General features: G+C 45.8%; 1 protein-coding gene and 1 long non-coding RNA gene across 2 annotated transcripts in view; one reads left to right on the forward strand and one right to left on the reverse strand.

The window, feature by feature from the left end:
- The first annotated feature begins 4,897 nt into the window (after positions 1–4,897).
- Positions 4,898–5,749, forward strand: LOC135384684 (uncharacterized). Its single transcript, XM_064613877.1, has one exon. It carries the CDS (start codon positions 4,898–4,900, stop codon positions 5,747–5,749), a length of 852 nt encoding a protein of 283 aa, XP_064469947.1.
- A 73-nt stretch (positions 5,750–5,822) lies between these two features.
- The window catches only part of LOC135378574 (uncharacterized), a 66,569-nt gene continuing 49,646 nt past the window's right edge, over positions 5,823–22,745 (reverse strand). Inside the window, exons 5-6 of the long non-coding RNA XR_010418476.1 lie at positions 11,135–11,240; positions 5,823–6,498 (exon numbers count right to left, since the gene is read on the reverse strand). This is a non-coding gene — a long non-coding RNA (uncharacterized LOC135378574). The remainder of the gene's footprint in view (positions 6,499–11,134; positions 11,241–22,745) is intronic.

The following is a 22,745-nucleotide window of genomic DNA, read 5'->3' on the forward strand; positions in this document are numbered from 1 at the left end:
GCCGGGTCGGGCCCGGAAAAGTCGGCCCGTGCAGTGCTCTACATGGAGGTAAGAAACTAAGGAGAGGGCTAAAAGATCGGAAGGCCGTGGGACCCCTCTAGCGGTCGCTCCTGGCAATACCACGCCCATCTAGTTGCCCGGTCACGTGATCCCCACATGTTTCGGCGTTATGGCGGTCTGCGCGGAGGCTTTGAAGTTTTTTTTTCTACATTTTTTTCTTTATTCACATCACATCACATCACATCATGAACTAATGCATCTCCAATGTGTGGAATTAGCTGCGTGGCCCGGCCGGGCCTGACTCTCGGGAACATATTTGTCGGCCCGGGCCCGGCCCGGCCCGCGGTGGTGGCGTATGTTAACGGCCCGGGCCCGGCCCGCGGTGCTGGCGTATTTTGTCGGCCCGGGCTCGGCCCGGCCCGGAGCACACAGCCAATAACAAGCCCAGCCCGGCCCGCGGGCCGGGTCGGGGGCCCGGGCCCGTGCAGTGCTCTACCTCCATGGGGGAGACCACCATGAGACCACCGATCTCGATTCTAAAAGGCTGGATCGCGGATAGGGAGCGCGAGCGTGAAGAAACCGGCCGCCATCTTACGGTGCCCACAACAGCCGCCGCAGCGATCATGGCAACTTCTTGCAATTACGGTCGCACCAACCGTACTGGCAAGGTTACAGGGCCTAAACTTATACAGGTGAGTCACTCTTCATCATGGAATAAATAGGCGTCCATTCTGTAGATTTATTTGACCATTATGAAGTGTTTTTTCGCCCAAAACGAGCACTGGATGCAGGTTGCTTGATCGCTCTTCCGACGTTCAATCGAGCACACTTGCATTTTACCCGGCGGCAAATACAGTTTGAGTGCATAATATGCTTGAAAGAACATGTTACACTACACAGGTAGTGTTGTCATCAATATATGTGCGAACACTCGAGCGCTTTTTTGCATGCATTGCTACCATGGTACACGGTGTTCTCTGCGGAAGCAAGTGCCACATTCATTTCTTTGAATTACCTTCGCGCACAAATTCGGTATTACGTCATAATAAGACCACGATTGTCACATTTTTTCATGTATTGGTATTGTTTTGTGCCTTGGTTTGATTTGTGACAAAGAATCCTACGTAACGGTGGTGTGGCGCGACTTGAATAACGCCTTTGTGTCTGAGCTGTATCGTCAGCTTGTTACGATAGTAATAATTTGTAGCGTGTCGTGCTATTTGTTGCAGTTTTAAGGCAAAAGTGGTCTCTCAATACAGGTTTCGTCATGAGGGCTGCCCAGTGAATAATCTGTGCAGTGTGATACGGCTGGGTGTACAGGTAAGTATCACGTTCCTCATCCACTGGTTTCTACTTTACAGGAAGGAACAACCTCAGTGCACGCACTGTGGTTAGCCTCTCTCAGTTTTGCATATTTTCTTACATGTTCACATCAGAAACACACCTTACACTTTAGGCTCCTTCACCCAGCAATATAATAATTAGAGATTATAATTCTTTTTAAAAGAGTTCCCCATATTCTTTTTAGAATAGTTTTTAATCTTTTTAATTATTAGAAGATACAGGGATTGTAAACTATGTTTTAAACTGATGTTTTAACATTTGTCCGATGCATCTATTAAACAACATATTCATTTTTAACTGGTTGCTTAACTGCAGGTTGCTTCACAGCTGCCTCGACATACTCAAGAAATGGGTGCAGAACCTGCGTAATGCCCGCAAAGTTTGACTACCACAGCATCTCCAGAAAGTAAAGGGATATGTGTCACATAGGATTTTTAAAGGCATTCACAGTATATAATACCTTGTATGAACTGTTGTAGATCTAAGCAGCTTCTACAGTACACTCTCAGAAATTAAAACTTGTCAGGGAACTGCGATAATTGTTTCAGTTAATAGGCATGCACATATACGCTATAAGAAGACAATTATTTATTGAGAATGCACTTCTCTGGCTACTCATGTTGTTTGCATCTACTGTTGATCACATTCATTCATCAAATATTATATTCTTATATATTATTATTATATTATCACATATTCGATCACATTAAATTTAAAATTTAGCATATATGAGAAAATATCAGTGGGGAAGTTGCTATTCATTGCTCATTCCAACCTAAAATTGAGTGCTACAAATTTAGAGAGCGTACCTGACCATTGTCATTCCTAAAATATATATTGCCATTGTAGCAAGGTCACAAAACAATAAATGTAGCCTTTTGCGACCTCCCTGCACGTTCATTGTATCCTGAAACGCATAAGAGCAAGAAATAAATCTTGAACTTGAATAAACTTGATGTTGTATAAACTTGACATAAAATGTTGAATAATATAATGAATGATATAAAATATTGAATAAACTTGAACTCGTATATTCTCTTTACTCATCATCAGTGATCTTCATTACAAAAGCATATCGTGCTAGACTTTTTTGTTTGTGTTTCACAGACTGGGTACACGGGGGCCAAAATGACAAAATCACAACTGTTTCGACCTCCAAATAGTCCTGTTGCAATTTGAAGACCATACGTAGAGCTGCATTGTTTGGAACATGCTCCACATAACAAGCATGACAAAGTCAGCACTGGATACCAGGACCCCGTCCCCAAGCAGCTTTTCTCACGCTGCAGTTGTATTCAACAAAAGCATGTGAGTGCTGGAGAAGGACATTCAGTTTGGCACAACTGTGCCTGCAAATAATCAGAACAAATAAAGGAAGAAGCAAACAAACATAGAAGGGCTGTACTTCAAAAAGAGATAAGTCCTGTGTCTCAAGGAGGTGTTACCACTTTCTAAGTAACTTAATTGATTAAGCTTACATCACTACCTGATTAACTGTCCTAACGAGCGTGATCTAATTGCGTGAAGTATTTAGGGCTGCTTAGGTGTGTCCATATTTGCGAGGCAAAGCACCGCTGGCGTTTACTAAAAGGCTCTTTCTAAGGCGATGCTTGATATAAATCATACTAAACGCATACACGGCTTAAACAACGGCTGTGATTCTACAGCACGATCTCTTTCTGCCATGCGAGTATATCTTTTCCCGGACCGTTCTATATGGAACAATTTTTGTTCTGAACGCAGTACGGGACATTATATACATGGTCGTTGTTAACCTCAAGTCGTTTCTTATTGAAATATTGGATGGGAAACGTGCTGTAGTACAATCCCCAGCGCTGCACTGCGGTGACGGTCTAGTTTCGGAATGCAAAACATAACGATTAAGAATCGAACGGCGGGACACCTGTGAAACACTGTTAGGATACATCAGTATACTGGCACCTTACAAAATTGTGTGATGACAAACAACGATCAATGCCTGCAGCGCAATAAATACTCACAATCTCCGTTGCCTCCCATTGTTTTCTATGGGCGCACACTGCGTTTTAGGGCCTCCCACCATGGCGGCCCGAATGCACGCCTCTCCCCCACAAGCCCCTCTCCCATGCGCGATCCAGCCTTTATACATAGAGATCAGTGGGGGAGACTGTCGCGGCGGAGTGCATTCTCGCAAACTAATTTTCTCAGGAAATTTGCGCTTTTCGAAGGAAATATTTTGCGTGACAGTTTATGAAGGTAGTATGTTCATATCAAGCGGTGAAAAAATATATGTTCCAAATGATTTCCATGCTCCTTTAAAATACTGTATTTTAAATACAATTTGCAGTGTTTTGGCACTCTACTCAATACTTTTTGTTTTGTGTATTTGTACTCTATTTAAAATACATTTTATGGTATTTTCTACTAAATACTCTAATTACATATTTCGGATCTCCCTCTCAAACTTTGTTTCTTGTCTTTCCATTATCTTGCTAGTTCAGCGGAAATTTCCTGAGTCCCTCAGACTTGACCCGGACATCCGCTCCTTGCAGTAGAGTTTCTAGAGCAGCGACAGCGCCCTCTGTCGGCCACGCGGTGACATTTGGGTAGTACGCTCTCTGCGAGTTGCATGCTTTCGTCAGCTGGCGGGCTAGCTTATGCGTCGCGCTTTCTAAAAAAACCTGTAATGGGTCCCACTGGGCCAGCCACAAATATGCTCCACAGCTTTCGGGGAAGACAAAGAGAGCCCCGTCGCCGCTACTGCTGCGTATACAAGTGTCACCAGCGGGAAGGTACCAACGAAAACGTAGTGTTTTACCGTTTCCCTTCGAAACCATATGAAGCGGAACGGCGTCGGCGTTGGATACATGCCGTACGACGCATAAAGTAAGTTGAAATTTCATTTGGATTTTATCGTACTCTTTTGTATTCTCTATATACAAACTGTCCCTCAGCCCCGATGGAGACACCTGGGAGCCCACAGAAAACTCAAGCATCTGTAGCCTGCATTTTGCTGGGAGATAAAGAAGTAACATAGAAAAGCATCCCAGCTACATTCCGACACTGTTCCCGAAGCAATACAACAACCAAGAACCAAAGGTCCCTCAGGACTCCATAGCAAGGTTCCAGAGGTTAGTGCAAACATGATGTTACGATTTTATTACAATTATTTCGTGTTAGCGGCCGAAGCAACTGGGCTCATGTTAGTGGAAGTCAGAGGAAATATACTAGCTTTAAAAAAATGTAGGTGGAGTGCAAGGCCCAGTTCTGCGACCCTCACACCAGAGGACGGGCAACAGGTGGACACCACAAGCTTGACATCATACTTTGGCGATGCCATGTGTCATGGCACAGAAAGTGGCAGTGCAGGTGATGAGAACACGCCCTGTGATAAGGTACAGCCAATGATACACACAGAGCTGTTCAGCATTGTTTGAAATGGATGCTGTTCTTGAACACTCACTTATCGATGTCATCTGTCTTTTGTCAGGAAACACAAACTGTATGTGAGGATGGCATGAGCTGGACACTGTCACTGTTCCTCAGTGTGAGTGAGGACCTTTGCGCAAGCACAATGGTATCCCACACATGTGTTAAGGAGGCAAGTACAACAGGTGTGGCAGAAACATCTTCTCATTCTGTAGGCCCTGATGGCCGTACATGCGTCTTTTTGGATTATGACAGTGCATTTGCCACCAAGAGAGCACTTCTTAACTTGTGTGGTGTTAACGAAGCAGTATTTGCTTTACTTTCGAGCTTACTACCACTAGCAAGAGAAAGGTCTGCCAATTTGACGCTCGAAAACAAGCTTCTAATATTTCTGATGAAAATGAAACGTGGCATATCGTTCCGTGTACTTGGAGTACAGTTTGGCATGCACGAGACTACAGCTTCAAGAATATTTCATGCCGTCCTGGGCATACTGAGCCATGCAACCCTCAGCTGGATACACAAACCATCCCTTGAAACCATCTGTGCAACATCGCCACCATGTTTTCGGGAGCATTATCCAGACTGCACAATGATAGTTGACTGCACAGAGGTGAAGACTGAAGCCCCGCCCGAGATACGACAAAAACATAACCTCTTCTCATCCTACAAAAACGGCTACACCCTGAAGTTTCTGGTTGCAATTGCACCAAATGGCATGGTTATATTCAAGTCCGCAGCCTTTGGTGGTCAGTGTACAGATACAGATATTACAGTTCGCTCAGGTTTTATGACCCTGGTCAGTGCTGGTGACATCATTTTAGCTGATAAGGGCTTCCCTGGCATTCGTGCAAGTGTCACTGAGACGAATGCTACTCTACTCATGCCGCCCTTCTCATGTGGGAACATTCCATTCACACCAGAAGAAATTGATGATGTGTATCATATTTCTAATGTGAGAGTACACGTGGAGCGTGCCATTCAGAGGCTGAAATGAGTCAAGTGTTTCACATGTGTTGTGTTCTGGCAAACCTGCAGCCGCACATATTGAAAAAAGACCAGCCTGAAAATACTGTGTAGTACAATGTACCGGGAGTTTATTTTGTCATATCACATTATGCCTCGACATTTTGCTTTAAATAAAACAGTATCAAACTTCTTCACACATGAGCTAGTGCTTCACCGTTATGCACCATTTAATGTTTCTTTCAAAGGTTGTGGATAACATCAGCTACAAGTAAAGAACAACATGGCCAGAGACATCACGAAATGTCATGTTACCGTACAGTGCTGGACAAACGTTCACGGAACATGTTCCATAACCAAATCAAATCATAACCAGAAATTATGTACACCTGCTGTTTAACAATTCTTTACGGTACACGTTAAAATAAAAATATTCCAGTCGGGGAATGACTTGGGAAAGGAATTCATCATCCTTTTCCACAATCAGATTTATGCTGTGCTTGTCTGTATAAACAAAGAAGAAACATTCTTGAATATTTGAGACATACATGGCTACCTGCACCTGTGTGTATAGGCGTGCTGTCGCTTTAGATACAGACAACCTTCCTGGTACCCGATATAAGGCACATAACTTGTGCACGTGCTCGCATCTATTATTACTGAACCCTTGCGCGAATAAGGACACTTGATCTCTAAAAGTGCAGGGCCATCTTCTGTGAAGAAGATTCCGTCCGGGCTTCCACAAAGCCATGGCTGTGTTGGGTGGACAAGAAGCCCAACCTGAAACAAATAAAGTAAGTAAGACACACAGTATGTGTCCTACTTTGGGGGCATAAATAATGAAAAATAAACAAACAATACCAAAAATTACGAGAAAGTGCATGCACACTACTTGGGGTGCACTAAGTAGACGAACATGGATCACAGTGGAACAAAACGTCTGCTGCAACTTTTTGCAACAGATTGCTGGCTTCAAGTTGTTCACCTGAACTTTGTTGTGCATGCAACAGTACATACTTATACCTTAGTCACGGTGGCACCAAACTTCTTTTCAAATTCACATCTTGCAGTGGCTTCTGTACTGTTTCCTGAGTAGGGTATGTATGCGATGCAAATTATGTAAAACAATATCATATATATATATATATATATATATATATAAGCAGGAAAAATCAGAAGACGACAAAGAGCTTACAGGAAAACACAAAGGGGAGTTTATTAACACATATAGGGATAGGGGTCGACGTTTCGGCAGTCAGCGCTGCCTTCGACGGGACGGTCCCGTGAAACCCGAAGCACGCCAAGCGAAATGTGGGATGATTCACACACTGTGCTACTCAGAATTTTCACGAGCGCCGGTAGGGGACGTACGACACTTGCTGCACCTGGCTACTACAAGGAGCGGATTGGCCCATCTTGGAAGTCTCCATTTAGAGGTCTTGCCCCGTGTGTACTAATCCTTGGCCAGTGAGGGTTCTATGTGTGCCCTGACGCGGTGACGCCGAATTCTGACCTCGCCAAGCAGAGACCTGCTAGAAGTTAGCTTTGTTCTGGGTCACATAGATATACTTAGTGGAGTTATGTGGTATCTCTTTGTCATCTTTTTTGAGACTTGTGTTTAGATGACTCCTATTGCACAGCGTTGCAAGTGAATCATGTGACATAGCGGCAACTTGCTGCATTGACCAGTGACTTTTTGCATTCAAGGATAAATAGTACCTTAACTGTATTTCAAATACTTTTTGAAGTATCTTGTACTCTATCTTTATTACATTTTAATGTTAGTATTTATTATCTTATCTTAAATACACTTTTGAGTATCTTGTACATGTCTGACCAACGGCTACACTGCCAGGAGGACACATGGAAAACCTCTTTGCGAGGAGGATGGCATTGGCTGTGTGGTGAAATGAGATTTTGAAGAGCAATCCTACACAAGGACGTAACTAACTTGTTGGAAAGTGCAGGGAAACAAGGGCGAAACCTCAATATTCACTTGAAAACATGGCCTCGTTGTGAAGGATCATATAAAGGTTACGTAGCAGCATGATGAATTTGTACAGTACTATCAGTACCAGTTTGCTACCCAAGCCTCTCCAGTGAGCGTCTGGGCATTTCACAAAACCTTCTTTCCTATCCGCACAACGACCAGTACTCAATAAATTGGGAGCCCGTGTCCAGTGTTAGTGTGAAACAGCAAGTAAAGGTATCGCCTTACAGATATCAGTGAAATCAACTAACTCAGGAAAAAGGTGCTCGAACCTGGACCGTCAGGGGCAGCACCATTACACCAAGACAGCAGGACTCTTCCTTGAGTTATTTTTGGAGTGCCATGTGGCGTGCCTTTTGTGCTTGTGTTTGCCCATAAATGTAGTATCGGTTTTGGCTATTTTCCGTTGTTGACAAACGTATACTATGAACTTCTGTATATACACCAGCATGTATTACAATGGAGTGTGATTCGGCCTGCCTGTACGTAATGCAGTGCTGTTATCGAGCTCCATAAAGCAATTGTGTTTGAGATGCCTGTGGTGGCTACAATCAGCCGTTCTCTCTTCTCCTTGTGTTATTTTGTACTTGCCCACTTCGGATATTTCTTGTAAAATCCAGCAATCCATTTCACGTATTATGCCACACTCCAGAACTTCCTAAGAACTCGAAAAATTCAAAACCCCAGCAAGCACAACACGATTTTTGCAAAACAACCTCTAAACAGCCAGCCCTACGATGAAATATGGAGATGACAGTTTTTTTTTCTTCTTCTTTATACACAAGAGGAAAGAGAGCAACATTTGAGCTAAGCTCAAGCAGTCCACATTGCAAGGTATGTGTTTCTCAGTCCTCTTGGCAAACAAGGCAAAACTAATAGGAACGAGCTGAAGCAGGGCTTCAGGGCACCACAATCTTTGTATTGTGAGACCTCCCGTGAACAAGGCAACCATAGACAACCCTCTGTTCGTAAAGTTAACGTCACCGAACTAACTCATTCGAGACTGTTTTAGTTTGCTGGAAAGAGAGCATGGCAAATGAGTATGAATGATGCTATAGTGGTGCCTCGCTTTCTCACACGTGGAAACGTTGTCTAGACAGGCAAAGCAGTGCTGTCTTTGCAAAAATTTATCGGGAAGATTCTTCGTACGTCTATCTTGAACAGAGCGGGCTGATAAATAGTCCACACGAATAGCCACCATTAATGTACGGCAACATTTATAATTTTCTCAGAGACCAAAGGGTAGTTTATGGCTTTGAAACTTCATCAATGTTACAAATACGTAGTCAACAGTTGTGTTAGGACAACTTATACACATCACAGAGTAATAAGCAATGCACTGTTTTTATTAAAGTTTGTATTAGTGTACAAACTTTTCACCTCAATCCTCAACAGCCGGCTACAGAGTTACTGTGAACACCATAATATATATAGCAACGTGCAAAGCGGCTTTAGAAGAAATCAACGAGCAAGCGACAACATTTTCATATTAACACAGCTCATCGAAATAACAAGACAAAGACATGAAGAAATGATCGCTGCATTTCTAGACCTTGAACAGGCATATGATGCTGTTGATCACAACATTATGTATGATAAGCTACGCTCAATAGGACTACACCAAAATGAAATTACAATTATCAAAAGATTATACGAGGAATGTCACACAGTTTACTTCCTGGGAAAGAACACATCAGACTCGGTGCCGATCGGGGTAGGCTTGAGGCAAGGCTGCCCCCTCTCCTCTATGCTGTTTAATATCTACGTCAATGATCTAAAACTATGAATACCAAGCGAAGCGCAAAAGATAAACTTAAGAACAATTGCAACTGGACAATTAATTGAAACAAACATGCCCGCACTAGTGTTTGCGGATGACATAATTTTACAGGCGCCGACAAGGGAAACACTACAACATACTTTGAACATATGCTCCGAAGAAGCAGAAAAAGACGGGTTCAAGTTCAACCCATCAAGGACAAAGTGGATGACTTTCAGCAATAAAGAAGCTGACAGCAGAGCCTTCAAACTGCAGTACTGCCAAATCGCCCAAATACAAGAATATAAGTACCTTGGTGTTATCCTACTGTGCGAAGAAAACTATTTGGAAAAGTATGAGTCGAGCATCGTAAGGAAGTCTAATAGAGTGAAAGGCCACATATGGAACCTGGCGAGACATTCCTATAATCAGTACAGCGTGGGGAGATTATTGTGGAAGACAACTGTGGTGCTGGCCCTTACGTATGCAAACGATGCTTTACCTTTCTCGTCGTCCACACTAAAAAGCCCTGATCGCCATCAACGTGAACTAGGGAAGTGGCTACTTGGCGGAAATTTTGCCACGGCCAATGCACAGGGTGAAATGGGTTTGTCCACCTTTTCTGCGCGACATGCCAAATCAAAGACGCATTATCTTGGAAGATTCATACATCAAAAAGACACGTTCATAACAAGAAGGGTGCTCCAACATGTGAGGTACTGTGGCCCAAAAACAGGATTCATCAAGAAAATCAACCAATATGACCGGAAGCACAGTCCAGGAACAAAAAGACATACAGCGCGCAATGAGAAAGAGTGGACAAAAATTACCGCAAAAGAAATCAACAGAATTGAAACGGACAACTGGAGAAGGGCTGTAAACAAAAATCAAAGACCCCAGCTTTACAGCACATACAAAAGGAACCAGCCCTATATTTTGCGTACCAAGGGGATAGGGGAAGCGCACTGCTGTTCCAAGCCCGGACGGGATCCCTGATAACCAATCACAGAAGAAGACAGTTATTCGAAGACGTCGACCCGACATGTTAGGTATGTTGTTCCCCCCGCGAATCCCTGTATCACGTACTCCTGGAGTGCAAGGACCTAAATATGGACGTAACATGTCCCGGGACTCTCCAACCAAGTGAGGAAAACATCATCGCTGACATACTCGCCCAGGCTGAAACCGAAACAGAAGTCATCACGCAAGTGAAGCGACGCCTGTTGGGACCGGATGGTGACCTTGAACAATCCGTGACTCTTGTGAATATTTGTACATATGCTCTTAAGAACAAGGACACTACAGTGCTTGCGTGGGAACCTTACGCACACCGGAGTTTGTTTTGCCACCAGGGGAAACGTAGTTAGCAATGCGTCTGTTATCCCTCTCGCACCCCTTCGAAGATTTTTAGCTTTTAAGTTGAGATGAACCAATAAATTTATTGCTGTGTCTGAGAACCTACGTGTGTCGTCCCTTCTGTGTCCGTGTCTCTCGGTCTTCTTCATGGATCTGTACCAGCTAGCCTGCACCCTTTCCCTTGTTTCTTTATATGCTCTTCCTGTTTTGTGTTATTCTTTTAGAGTTTTCATTTTATTTTCTTGCACCTGTGACACTTAGATGTCTGCCCTGAGTCAAAAGGGAAGAGGTGCTCTCTCTCTCTCACTCACTCACTCAGAAGCTTCGGAAAAACTGTCTGGCGAGAGACCAGCCAGTGTCTGTCTGTCTTGAAAATTTCTGGAGCAAGGAGGTCACCCGATCTCCATCTCCAGGCACCTGCAGGCAAGAAATTCGCCATTCAGTTGACTTCAGGGTATGCATGGACTGGTGGTGGTTGTTTACTCTCAGTTTTGTCGCTCCCACAGCCAGCGGAAGCGGATACCATGATGTGATACTGAGCTATATAAACTCAGCAAGACCAGCTATCAGGAGGTAACTTAACAGGCATTCTTTTGAGACTAGATGATTCTCCCCATGCATTAGCATGGGGCGAAATAGGATACTGTAAATCGAGAGAACCCCCAAAATGGTGCTCATATACTGTGTTTCATATTTTGGGAAGCCGGACACAAGATGTACCCCACTAAGGGAGACAAGCGAGCTCATGGTATACATCCATAAATTAAAAACCTAACACTGGGGGACAAAAAATGGGGAAAACCGGAACTGTGGCAAATTGGTTCCTAAACCAGTCTTGTTGCTACTAGCTGCCATTCAAAAGCTGTCAAGTTTGGAGTAATCACGGGCCTACTGTCAAATGCTTCACCAGTTGCATTCTTCTTTGTCCCACCAACTTTCTCGGTTGAGGGACGCGGGGTACTCCAAATACATGATTTTTTGTGGTCTGATGTCGCTTGGGAACAAGTTTTCTTCTGTTCCCCAAAAGAAAAGAGGGTTACTGGTCATTGTGTCATAATTCCTTATTTCCATAAAATATCTCATAACCTGCTTTCTGTTGCTAAGAAATCTGATGTGAACCTTGTATTTAGACATAACGTTCGATTAGACTCGTTGACCCCCTTTGAAACAGCTGAAACTCTGTGTAAAATTCACAGGACAGTGTAGTAAACTGAAATAAAGTTAAAATCCCAGCGAGCTGCTGATGCATACTAAAAGCAATAAAAACCCCGTGCGAGGGGCAACAAAAGGAACAAAGGACAAGACAAACATAGCGCTGTCTCAGCACACAAACACGGCAATCAATGCAGTATTTGTCTCGTCCTTTGTAACTTTCGTTGTCGTCTTTTTCTGGGAGTCTTTACCCCTTTTAGTATGTAAACTGTCGTTCTAATGTTGTCTACCACGTACCTCTCTGTTGTATCAGCCAAAGCAAACGTTGCCTAAATGATCACTTGCGGGAGCATGCTCTCAAAGTAAAAAATAATGATTGTTCTTCCGAATTGGTAAAACACCTTCAAGTTTGTAGAGGTTGTGCACCCAGGTGGCATAAAACCTTTGTTGTGTCCAGTGAAAGTGACCTTAACAAGAGGTCAATCATCAAGAGGTCAACAATCAGGTGTTTAGGTTAAGGGATGCAGGGTTCCCCTGCGGTGTTCTCTCTGTTGCAGATACGATTTTTAGTGGCTTGTATGGGAAGAGAGTCGCGGTTGGACGGGTGGGAACAAGTCCTGTGGTAATTCTGTATATTCATACTGTGTTTTCGAGGACGGGTGTCAGTGTACCATTTTCAGCCCCGAAAAGGTTACGAAAAGTGGCGGGGCTTCGACCTCGTTGTAAGGATAGCACCTCGGAGTGTGAGGTCAGACACAGGAGTTCATATCGCGTGTATCTGGTGTTGTTTATAAGATTCCCTTATCATGCGGTAGGTGCTATGTAGGGCAAACCAGTTGGTGTGTGAATCATAGGTTGAGGGAACACAGTAATAATGTTAAGAATAAGAGGGAGGGATGGCTGGCCCAATATTGTAACATGTGTGGATGTCAAGCGGGTTTTTCGGAGACGGAATGTATTGGGAAAAATAATGACACATTAACCAGGGAGATAATGGGGGCTGTTGAGATAAGCAGAATGGGGGAACAGTGTGTTGCCATGCCATCTATCGGTTTGTCCATCAAGGAACTTGTCTTTTTTGGGGGTGGTTTTGCCTGATTCATAGTGGGCGTTCGGATCCTGTGATCGGCAGTGCTACGGATCCTTGTTCGTGTTTCCGTGTAGTAAAGACGCGTTGGAAGTACTCCTTGTGTTCTGTCTAACTTCAGCTGTGTCTTTGTTCTTCGGCGCGTTGCAGTGGCATTAACAAGAGGCTTATGAAGGAAACTCTGTCTGTTATCTCTTCCGGGAACTGTGTCAGCAAGCCTTCCCTGGCCTTCCCATTTGTTTTGGGGGTGTTCTTACATACTCCTCACTCTTCTGTCTCACCCACTTGAACTGTTTGTGTAGTTGAGAAAACTGTTCAGCTGTGTTTGGGATCTTATTTGTGTTTATTTTTTTACAAAGTGTCATGTTTTTAAGTTATGGAAGTGCATAGTGGCGTAGACTCCCCTTTCAACATCAACTCATGGGACATACATGTAGGACCTACGCGCAGTCTCGGAAGTAAATTTTTTGCGCCCTGGCTATGTCTGAATCTGTGCAGCAATGGTTTACAGGAGGCTTTACAATTCTCAGTGTGACATCTTTACAGCTGTGGCCACAGCTCACTTTTCTTTGTTTTTTGGAGGTAATGATCAAAAAAATTTTAGGCTGCATTATACTTCAGTGATTCCAGTACTTACTATCATGGTTTACTGCAGCATTTCCTTGTCATGATCTGCCAAAATTAGCCAAACTTCAAAGTCAAAACTTGCCTCCAGGGGGTTGCTGTGACTACATTTCCTGTTTCCCAGGCTCTCTCACTTTCCTTCTGTGGTGCTGCCTAGATTGGCCACGTTTTTTTTCCCGCTGCGAACGGAAACTAGTCTCAACAAGCTTCGCCGTTGACGTTTCGAGAATGCAGGTACGTAACCTTATCCCCTACTCTGTCCACACTTGGATATTCTTCACCAAAACCTTTTGGGTGCTTCTTTTCTGTTACCAGCTAGGAGGGAATTTCAGGTTCCTAGTGCACTTTTAACACATGCGCTTGGAGTTAATTCCTTGCTACTCACTATTTCTGCCCAGCGATCACACAAGCGGCGGTTGTGGCACTTAGCACAAACTCGACCCGTTCAAATTTACGCAGAGGTTTGTCCTACCATGCTTCTCCCTGTTCAGCAGTAGGCCTGAGGCAGTCGTAGCACTTAGCGCAGAATCGACTCGCCCATATTTAGTCAGAGGGTTGTCCTTCTCTGCTTCTCGCTGTTCTGCTCAGCAGTTAAGCCGAGGGCAGTCGTGGCACCCAGCACATAATCTGCTCGCTCGATTTCATGTAACCGTCAGATTGCCTTAGACACCATTAGACGCCCTTTTGCCAGCGTGGACGCAGGAGGCAGTAGTGCTATTTAACTCAGCCCTGAAACCGCTAGAAAACTTATATAGTTACTGCTTACCTTGCCATTCGCTGTTCTGTTCAGCGGTACGCAAGAGACCCTCGTTGTGCTCTGCGCGAAAGGACTGGTTTCACCACGACTCCTTAATCATTTAGTCGACTTAAACTTTCCAGGTAGGCCTTTAGCCTTAGAGGAGAAAGTGTGAGCTTCCTAAGTGATTCAGCTCAGCTTGAATACAATGCGTCTGGGGAAGCTCCTATAGGCATCTAGGTACCAAACCTCCCTGTAGCGGCCTCTTGCCGTATCTTTAGCCGAGTTGGCTGCCACCAGTTTACACAACCATTTCCTTTCCCATCGCCCCACGCCAAACCAACCTGGAGGGACCTATGCTCACGATGCAGAGTGGTATTAGCAACATTTCTGCCCTGTTGCAAGGATTGTTGGCTGAGAGGGCGCAGTCTCTGCTGCAGACCCCTCGAGCGCCTCGACATAGTCTGCCTTTGCGGAGGGGACAGCACTGGTTATAGAATTGGAGACCCCGTCGAGAGAGGTTGTTCCCGCTCCACAGAAGGTAGAAGATAGGCAGTCCACACCTAGTGAGCTGGAGCCTCTACCAACCGCGGCAGGACAGGTGTCTAAGGAGACCCGGGCACGACATTCCTCCAGTCCTCTGGTGGCCACAAGAGTGAACGATGCCCCCAGGCAGTTCTGGACTTCATACTATACAACTGGAAGATGGAGGCGTGACTGAGCATTGCAAGGTGACACGAGAAGCGTTCCCTAGCTTCTACATCCCAGCCCTGCAAGCCCCTGCCATGGACAGGGAGATACGACACTACGGGTCCAGCAGGGCCTTTAGCGTCAAATTGGCAAGGGAGAAGAAGCTCCAGGTGTTGCAGACGGCCTTCCTCTTGCTGGTCCGCCAACTTGTCTTTTCACTGGCGAACTGTATTGAGACCCCACCATCCAAGACAGCCCTCGTTCACCATGTGAGGAGTGCTGTTGTATGCAAACTCCTTGACTCATTCGGACATTGAGACATTGAGACACTCCGGGAAGCAGCACTATGCAACTTCCCCCAGGCTCTGCGTTCTCTATCCGAGAACCAGAGCCGGCAGGAGCTGACGCCTGCAACCTGTTTTGGCCAGGCATACGTTACAAGTCTAGGATCACACCCAAGTGTAACGGTCCCTGGACACCGCCATGAAATCCACGAAGAGCGCAGGACCCAGCAGCTCAGGGTCTAACAAGAAGCCCCGAGGCAAGGGGTCAGAACAGGAGCTACCCCACCCACGGCCCTTTAAGCAGGCCCCACACACCTGAGGTTGGTGGCCCTTGAGGGCAGGGTTTCTTCTACAGAAGGTAAGCCTGATGACGTGTAGACGCGAGACTGCCAGATATACCATGAATCATGAGAAGCTAACCATTTTCTTAATGTAAACATAAAATATGAGTGTACAAAATTGGATACACTAGCTAGCATGACTAGTTAAAACGTACACATACTGGTGAAAACTAACACATATTTCGTTGACTAGTCTGCGTGACTATTTAAAACGTACCCACACACCTGGTGAAAACTAGTACAGAATGAAACTTTCAGCACTGCCTGAATCCAGTCACAATGCCACAATCCAATCACACGAACGTTGTAGTCTCAGTGTTGCCTGAGGAGTGCCATGTGCAGTGCTTACATTGGTATAGCAGGGGTGGAAGTGGTGTCAGAACTTTTGGAGCTACAAAAATCTGCTTCTGGAGCAGATATGGAGCAGGAAAAATGACATTTTGGAACACATATGCCGGAAATTGGAGCAGAAACGTCTGGTACGCAGATTGGTCCCTTGAAGATTTCAGGTCCGCACATTGTCATATACTGCCAGGTATACCATGAATCATGAGAAGCGAACTATTTTCTTAATGTAAACATAAAAATATGAGTGTACAAAATTTTATAGACTAGTTAGCACGACTAGTTAAAACACACACACACTGGTGAAAACTAGTACATACTTTGTTAACCAGCTGGCTTGATTAGTTGAAACGTACCCACACACCTGGTGAAAACTAGTACAGAATGAAACTTTCAGCACTGCAGGAATGCAGTCACAATACACAATCAGACGAACTTTGTACTTTTAGTGTTAACTGAGAGTGCCATGTGCAGTGCTTACATCGGTACAATTATCCATAGTTTCATCATGTTGGAGCGCTGAGAGTATAATGTTCGTCTAATCCCCTCCTTTTCTTGTTCCGCGGGTTACTCTCAATCTCTTGAATGCGTTGGAGAAACTTTGGAAATTTTGCGTTTGCGTCCATCAGTAGAACGCTTGCACTCTCCCCACCTTCACCATGTCCTTTAACTTGCCACCTTGGCTGACCAGTGACTGGACATTCAATGGACATTTTGGACAGCCTCAGCAGTCCGCGTTCTCCGTTATGTTTCTCTTTCTTCTTGTTCCAGGCATTCTTTGTACGCCTTGTAGTAGTTTGGGAAACAACGTACGAAAGTTTCTCTCTCGTTCTGCCAAAGGGGCCATCGTCAAGGTGAATCCAGTCGGATCCCAGTTCCTCTCCTTTTCCTGGTTCACAAGAAGGCGGGAGGCTTCCGCTCGGTGCTCAACACAGCAACAGACTGCACCAGGAATATCAGGGACTGTGCTCTAACAATGGCGTCGTATTGTCAGACATAAAGAAGCCACCAGCAGTTGTGCCTCAAAGGTGGTACAGCTTTTACAGGTGTCTCGAAGTCACACTTGAAATGTGGGACTGTCTGAGTGAGCTAGTTGAGACACACACTGGGGGCAATGCCAAGGCAGACAAACTGAAGAGCCTGCTTTGTGGAAAGAAACAAGAGCTTTACGCAACAGGCGTGCTCATCCTCGAAGTGCTGCAGCCAGTCACAGAGGTTCGACAGAAACTTGAGAGCAGACAGCTCCTGCTTCCACAATACCATGACTTAGACAATGTAAAGCTTCATGAAGCGCTATCCATCATTAAGACAAATGTTGGGACCAGCAGCAAGGCTGTAATGCTCCTGGCAATGCTGCCAAAAGATTTCAACAGGGTGTCTACCAAATTGCAGCCTTCAAATTCCCTGACTTTTCCAGGTTTTCACTGACTATTTCAAGCGAATTCCTGACAAAAACAAAACGGGAACTTGGTGCCTGCTCCTACATTTTGATACAGATCCCTCATAAAACTGACCATTTATTAGGTATTAGTGAGGCTACCCTACTTTTCTGCCTCAGAGCTTGTCGTATTGGCAAACTGCTACTCGCGGTAACGTTGCTGCGGCATCGTCGCTCAACCACCGGTCGGCACTCTCGATTCGCTGCACATCATCACAGCACTTGTCTGTAATTTTCTCTGACTTCAGCTGCTTTTTGGCCAAATTCCCTGACAATCCCCTGATTTTTCCAGTCACATCAAAATTCCCTGATAATTCCCTGTTTTCCAGGTTCTCCAGGTTGGTAGACACCCTGTTCAAGATTACTGTGAAAGCATCATGATTAAAAGCATTAAAACCCCAGTGCCATGGGGCTAGAAAGACAGACACAGACACAAAGCACTGTGATTAAAAGTGTTAAAATCCCAGTGCGGGGGAGCTGATTGATTCTAGAAAACCGAACAGCCCAATTTTTAACCCATTGTGAAAGCAACTTGTCACACCTTCTGTGATCAGATACTAAACAAGTGGAGAGATACCGTTAATAGGAGCCTTTCTGGCACTACAGACACGCCTTCACAAATGGAAATATCTGGGAAAAAGCTGCTGTGCTGGATAAGTCATCCACAGATTTCATGTCACACGAGTTTGATGACTACAAAGAGCTCTCTCTTGGTACGGAATGCGGTGATCAGCTGAAAGAGGAATTTTGTGAATATGTTCAAGAGGATGCCCCTACAAATGAGGACTTTGCGCTGCTTGACTATTGGAAGTCCGCATCACTCAGATACCAAACTCTGGCCCCTGCAGCACTGGCCCCTGTCACTGATGTGCCTACCACTTGGCAGTTGCGATGTCGAAAGAAGTTTCAGCAAGATAGGATACATGCAGCGCCCACAGAAAAGCTCGACGATGAACATTTCAAAGCACAGATGATCTTATTTGTGTATAACAAATACCTAGGAATGGACTACCTTCCACATTTTTCATGGCTTGAAAGTCTTGCCATGTAAGTGCTGTTGAGTTTCTACATTCTTCGAAGTGAGAACAATGACGTTTATTTCACCCGAAAAGCATGCAAATAAAGAATTTTCACCCGATTCCACCATGTGTTCCTGCTCACAAGATAACACCCAATTTTTACCCCCCCCCCCCCCCCCCGCAAATTCTGAACGCAATAAAACCTGAAAACATATGGCTCTAAATATAGTTCAGAACGGGGATCCCTGCACATTTATTCCCAAGCCAGTCTTGAAGTGCAACGACTGAAAGGAAGGAACAGACGAAAAATTGGCCAGAACATACGAAAGTCGCCGAACTAATACTTTAGCGTTCGGGCCTGTGCTGCATAACCTGGCTTGGAATCTCAGTAAGATGTTTAAAAAGAAGAGAAAGAATGAAACGTATTTTGGCACAATTCTGTATAATATACAGTAAACAGGACACGATTCGCATTTGCACAGTCCCCGATGTTAGCTAGTTGCTGCAGAGCCAGCTGTTCCCTCATCTTCTTCCTTTCTTCTTCTTTCATAATTTTCTACGATCTACACTGCTATTCCCCTTGCTTTTCGTATTCGCCGAGCCATTTGAGGATGGAAAGGGAGGAGACTCAATAATCGTGAATAATGGAAGGTAATGACAACAACAATTGAACAAAAGAGAGAGAGAGAAAGCAATCATTATGCGTTCTTGTCCGGGTCGCTTGTGAAATTTGTTATTTCTTCGTTGACTGGTGTTACGTTGATGTGCTACTGAACCCTCCAGGTTTGCTAATGTTACGTGGAACGTACTTTGAGTCGTGGTTGGCTTTGTAGGGACTCTGGCAGTGCTCCTTTGTTTATGCGTAAGGACAGTGACGAGAAATCCACAGCAAAAAGGGAAGCTTTCCGCTGCAGGCCACCACGCCATCCACCACCCTGTACAGCGTATCTTTTTTATTGCATTGTGATTTTATTGTTATTTTTTATTGCACAGCCTTTCACACACAGAGCAATAAAGGCAAAACAAGACCCACAATTCTGATGCTGCAGTTACAAACAGGTACTACATAACAAGAAGCACCTGTTTCTATCTCAAGTAGCATAAAGTAATAATAATAATTGGGTGTTTACGTCGCGAGACAACTGAGATCATGAGCGACGCCACAGCGGTCGGTCTGTGGATTGCTTTTGCCCACCTGAGGGTTCTTTAACGTGCGATGAAAGCTCATCACACGGCACCCCGTATTTAACATCCCTCGCGGAAGACGGCATGTCTAAGCAACTTGTACCCTGCCACCAAGTTACTGGCGTCCTCGGCCGGGTTCGAACCCGCGATCTCGGGATCAGAAGGCGAACACGCTACCAACTGAGCCACCGAGGCCGGTAAGTAGCATAAAGAAAGCCTCCAATTTACTTTTATCGCTCTTTGTGAAGCGCTGCGTTTTCATTAAAAAAACAATGTGTTTACTCCCTCAGCTGCACGTTGGTGAAATATTTGTCCGGAAGCGGCATTCGGAAAATAATAGGGAAAGATCCCCACTTGTCCAAGGCGCTAAAGGGCGTCACTACCACAACTTGGAAGTTGATTGGCGAAGGAAGAAAGAAAGGGAGAAGAAAAGACGATACAACAGCATCAAGCAAGTCCTGAAACCAAGAAGGCGACGGGTTAAACTATTCTCCTTAAACTATACTTGATGACCGAGGACTGCGGGAGCAGCCCTAATCCTCGTTAGTTTATCTGGGAACATCCTAAAGGCACGCGGCACCATTAGTGTTGAAACATGACGTTACCTAACAAGCAGGTGAACACATATGCAAGAAGTTTAGGTTTCGGAAACAACCGATTGCAGAAGTTTCAGAGGACGTAAGTGAAATGTGCACCGTGTTGCTGTCCATAAAACAGTTATTGCAATGCACTAGGATTTCTGCAGGGAAGACAATACAAACTAAAAATTAAAAAAATTAAGTGGGTTGCTCATGCCACCACTTATTGCAAGGCGGCTAACCTATCCATCCAGCGGTACTGCACGCTGTTTTGGCGCGCTTTCAATTGTGTAGTCTCGGCTATGCTATGGCTTATTGTTGCATACCTAGATGTACGTCACGCTCCAAACGAAAAGTTCCTGGACTCTCATTCCACGAGATTCCCAGCGGTCCGGAGATAAGAGAAAAATGGCTGAGGATTATTCCTCGGTAGGACAGGGTGCTAAATTTAACGTCCAACTACTCTGTAGCCTGTAGCATACATTTTCTGGACTCTGACTACTACGAAAGCTGCGGAACTCAAAGAAGACTCAAGAAGGGTGCGACTCCTAGCGTATTCGATGATTATATTTCAGTCTACTCCAGCACTTACTATCATGTGTCACATAGCATTTCCTTAAGGATTCCGCTAGATATAGCCGCTTTCAAAGATTTAGGGAAACAACACTGGGCGCCCCCTTCCCGACAGTCCTCCCCTCCCGACCCTCCACCACCATCTTTCCTCTTGGCTCCGCGCCGAGTAGTCGCTTGCTTTCTTTGTCCCTGTCTTTGGACTATTACCTAGTACGTTCCTTCATCAGCTCGGTAAGTTATTTCCTATTTCTTCCCCTCCCTTCCGAATCAATTTGTCTCTTCCTCCCATTCGGGTCTGGAAATCACAATTTGAACTTATGTGGGCAACTTCTCGTTTGTTGCACGTGCACCTGAAACCTCCGGCATGCAACTTCTTACTCCCGTTTCGAGATTGTGCACTTGCGGAACTAACATGGAGCCATTCGCTTAGGGCAATAAGCATTACCTGGCGAATGTTTTGTACGACTTAATATCATCTCTCCTTGGGCGAATGGGCTCCCACAGCGGACAGTACCGTTCTGCAACCCGAAACTAGCCCGAGGGCTCAATGCTGGCCCGTTTAGGGCTCAATACTGGCTTGTTTAGGGCTCAATGTTGGCCCGTTTAGGGCTCAATACTGGCCCATTTAGGGTTCAATACTGACCCGTTTAGGGCTCATTAGACCTCATTATCTTCGGGTGGGGCACATTGTTCCTAATCACCCCGTGCCGTGCAGGAGGCTTTCGTCCACAATCTGATCTGATGGCTTGACCATCTTTCCCCCTCTTTACTATTGCTTATCTCTGCTTCTCCTCTTCACTATTCCTCACTTATTACACGGTAGGGTGTTTCCCAAACCTAACCCTTTGGGGTATACCATTCCCCTCCAACAGCCATGGCTTCACCTTCACCCCCCCCCCCCCCCCCCCCCCGCCCAGTCAACACACGCCAGGCTTGATGCCATGGAGGAGGGAATGGCGGCTGTCCGGCACGAGCTAGCAGGCATCGCCGGCTTCCTGCAGGATTTCCTGGAGCACCGCCAAGACGTCATAATTGAGGAAATCCCTCTGGACGAGATGAACCCGGTCCCAGAGGCAGGGAACGACGCGGTCGACAGGGAGAACCCCAAGATCCCTGCGGCCCCTGAAGCGAGAATCGTGGCTCCCAACAGGGAGTGCACAGGCCAAGGAACCGACCCCCCAGTCGGAGTACCCCCGCTACAAGTGACTGGCAACCCGGAGGGTCCCACACTCCCAGCTGCCAGTCTTCCGCCGGCAGAGGCCACAGGAGAGGCCCAGGACCCGAGGGAGCAACCGGGAGTTGCTTTTCTCCTGCGCCCTCTGGAGGACACATCCGCTTCATGTCCCCAGGAGGTGATAGACTTCCTGGAGCAAGCCTGGAGCCTGGAGGGCCGCGGGGGTAAGATGTCGCCGACCCAAGGGAACGTCAACCCTAAAGCTCCCCTTCCTACAGGCCCCAACACTGGACAGAGAAATCCTAACGTTTGGTGCCGGGCGTTCGTTTCCCGTAAACCAGGCCAGAGACAAGAGGCTCCAACAGGTCCAGGAGTCCATCCTGGAACTGCTGGAGCCTCTGGCGACCCTTCTCTCTGCAGCAGTAGAGCGCCCCCCACCAAAGGCTTCAGTGGCGGCTGCCGTCACAAGAGCCACGGCTATTGTGGCACGAACGAATGCACTTCTCATCAAGGAGCGTCGGGAGGGGGCATTGGCGCGTTCCCGGACACAATGCGTTCCTTGGTCCCAGGGCTGCCTGAACCTTCGGGGGATGACTCCTCTCGGCTGTTCGGGCGGCAGTTCCTTGCAGTCCTGCAGGACAATGCTGCCCTCCTCCGTTCCTTGGACTCTGCGGTTGAGGCAGGCCAAAAACGCCC

The sequence above is a fragment of the Ornithodoros turicata genome, chromosome 1 (genome assembly GCF_037126465.1).
Source record: "Ornithodoros turicata isolate Travis chromosome 1, ASM3712646v1, whole genome shotgun sequence".
Taxonomy (NCBI): domain Eukaryota; kingdom Metazoa; phylum Arthropoda; class Arachnida; order Ixodida; family Argasidae; genus Ornithodoros; species Ornithodoros turicata.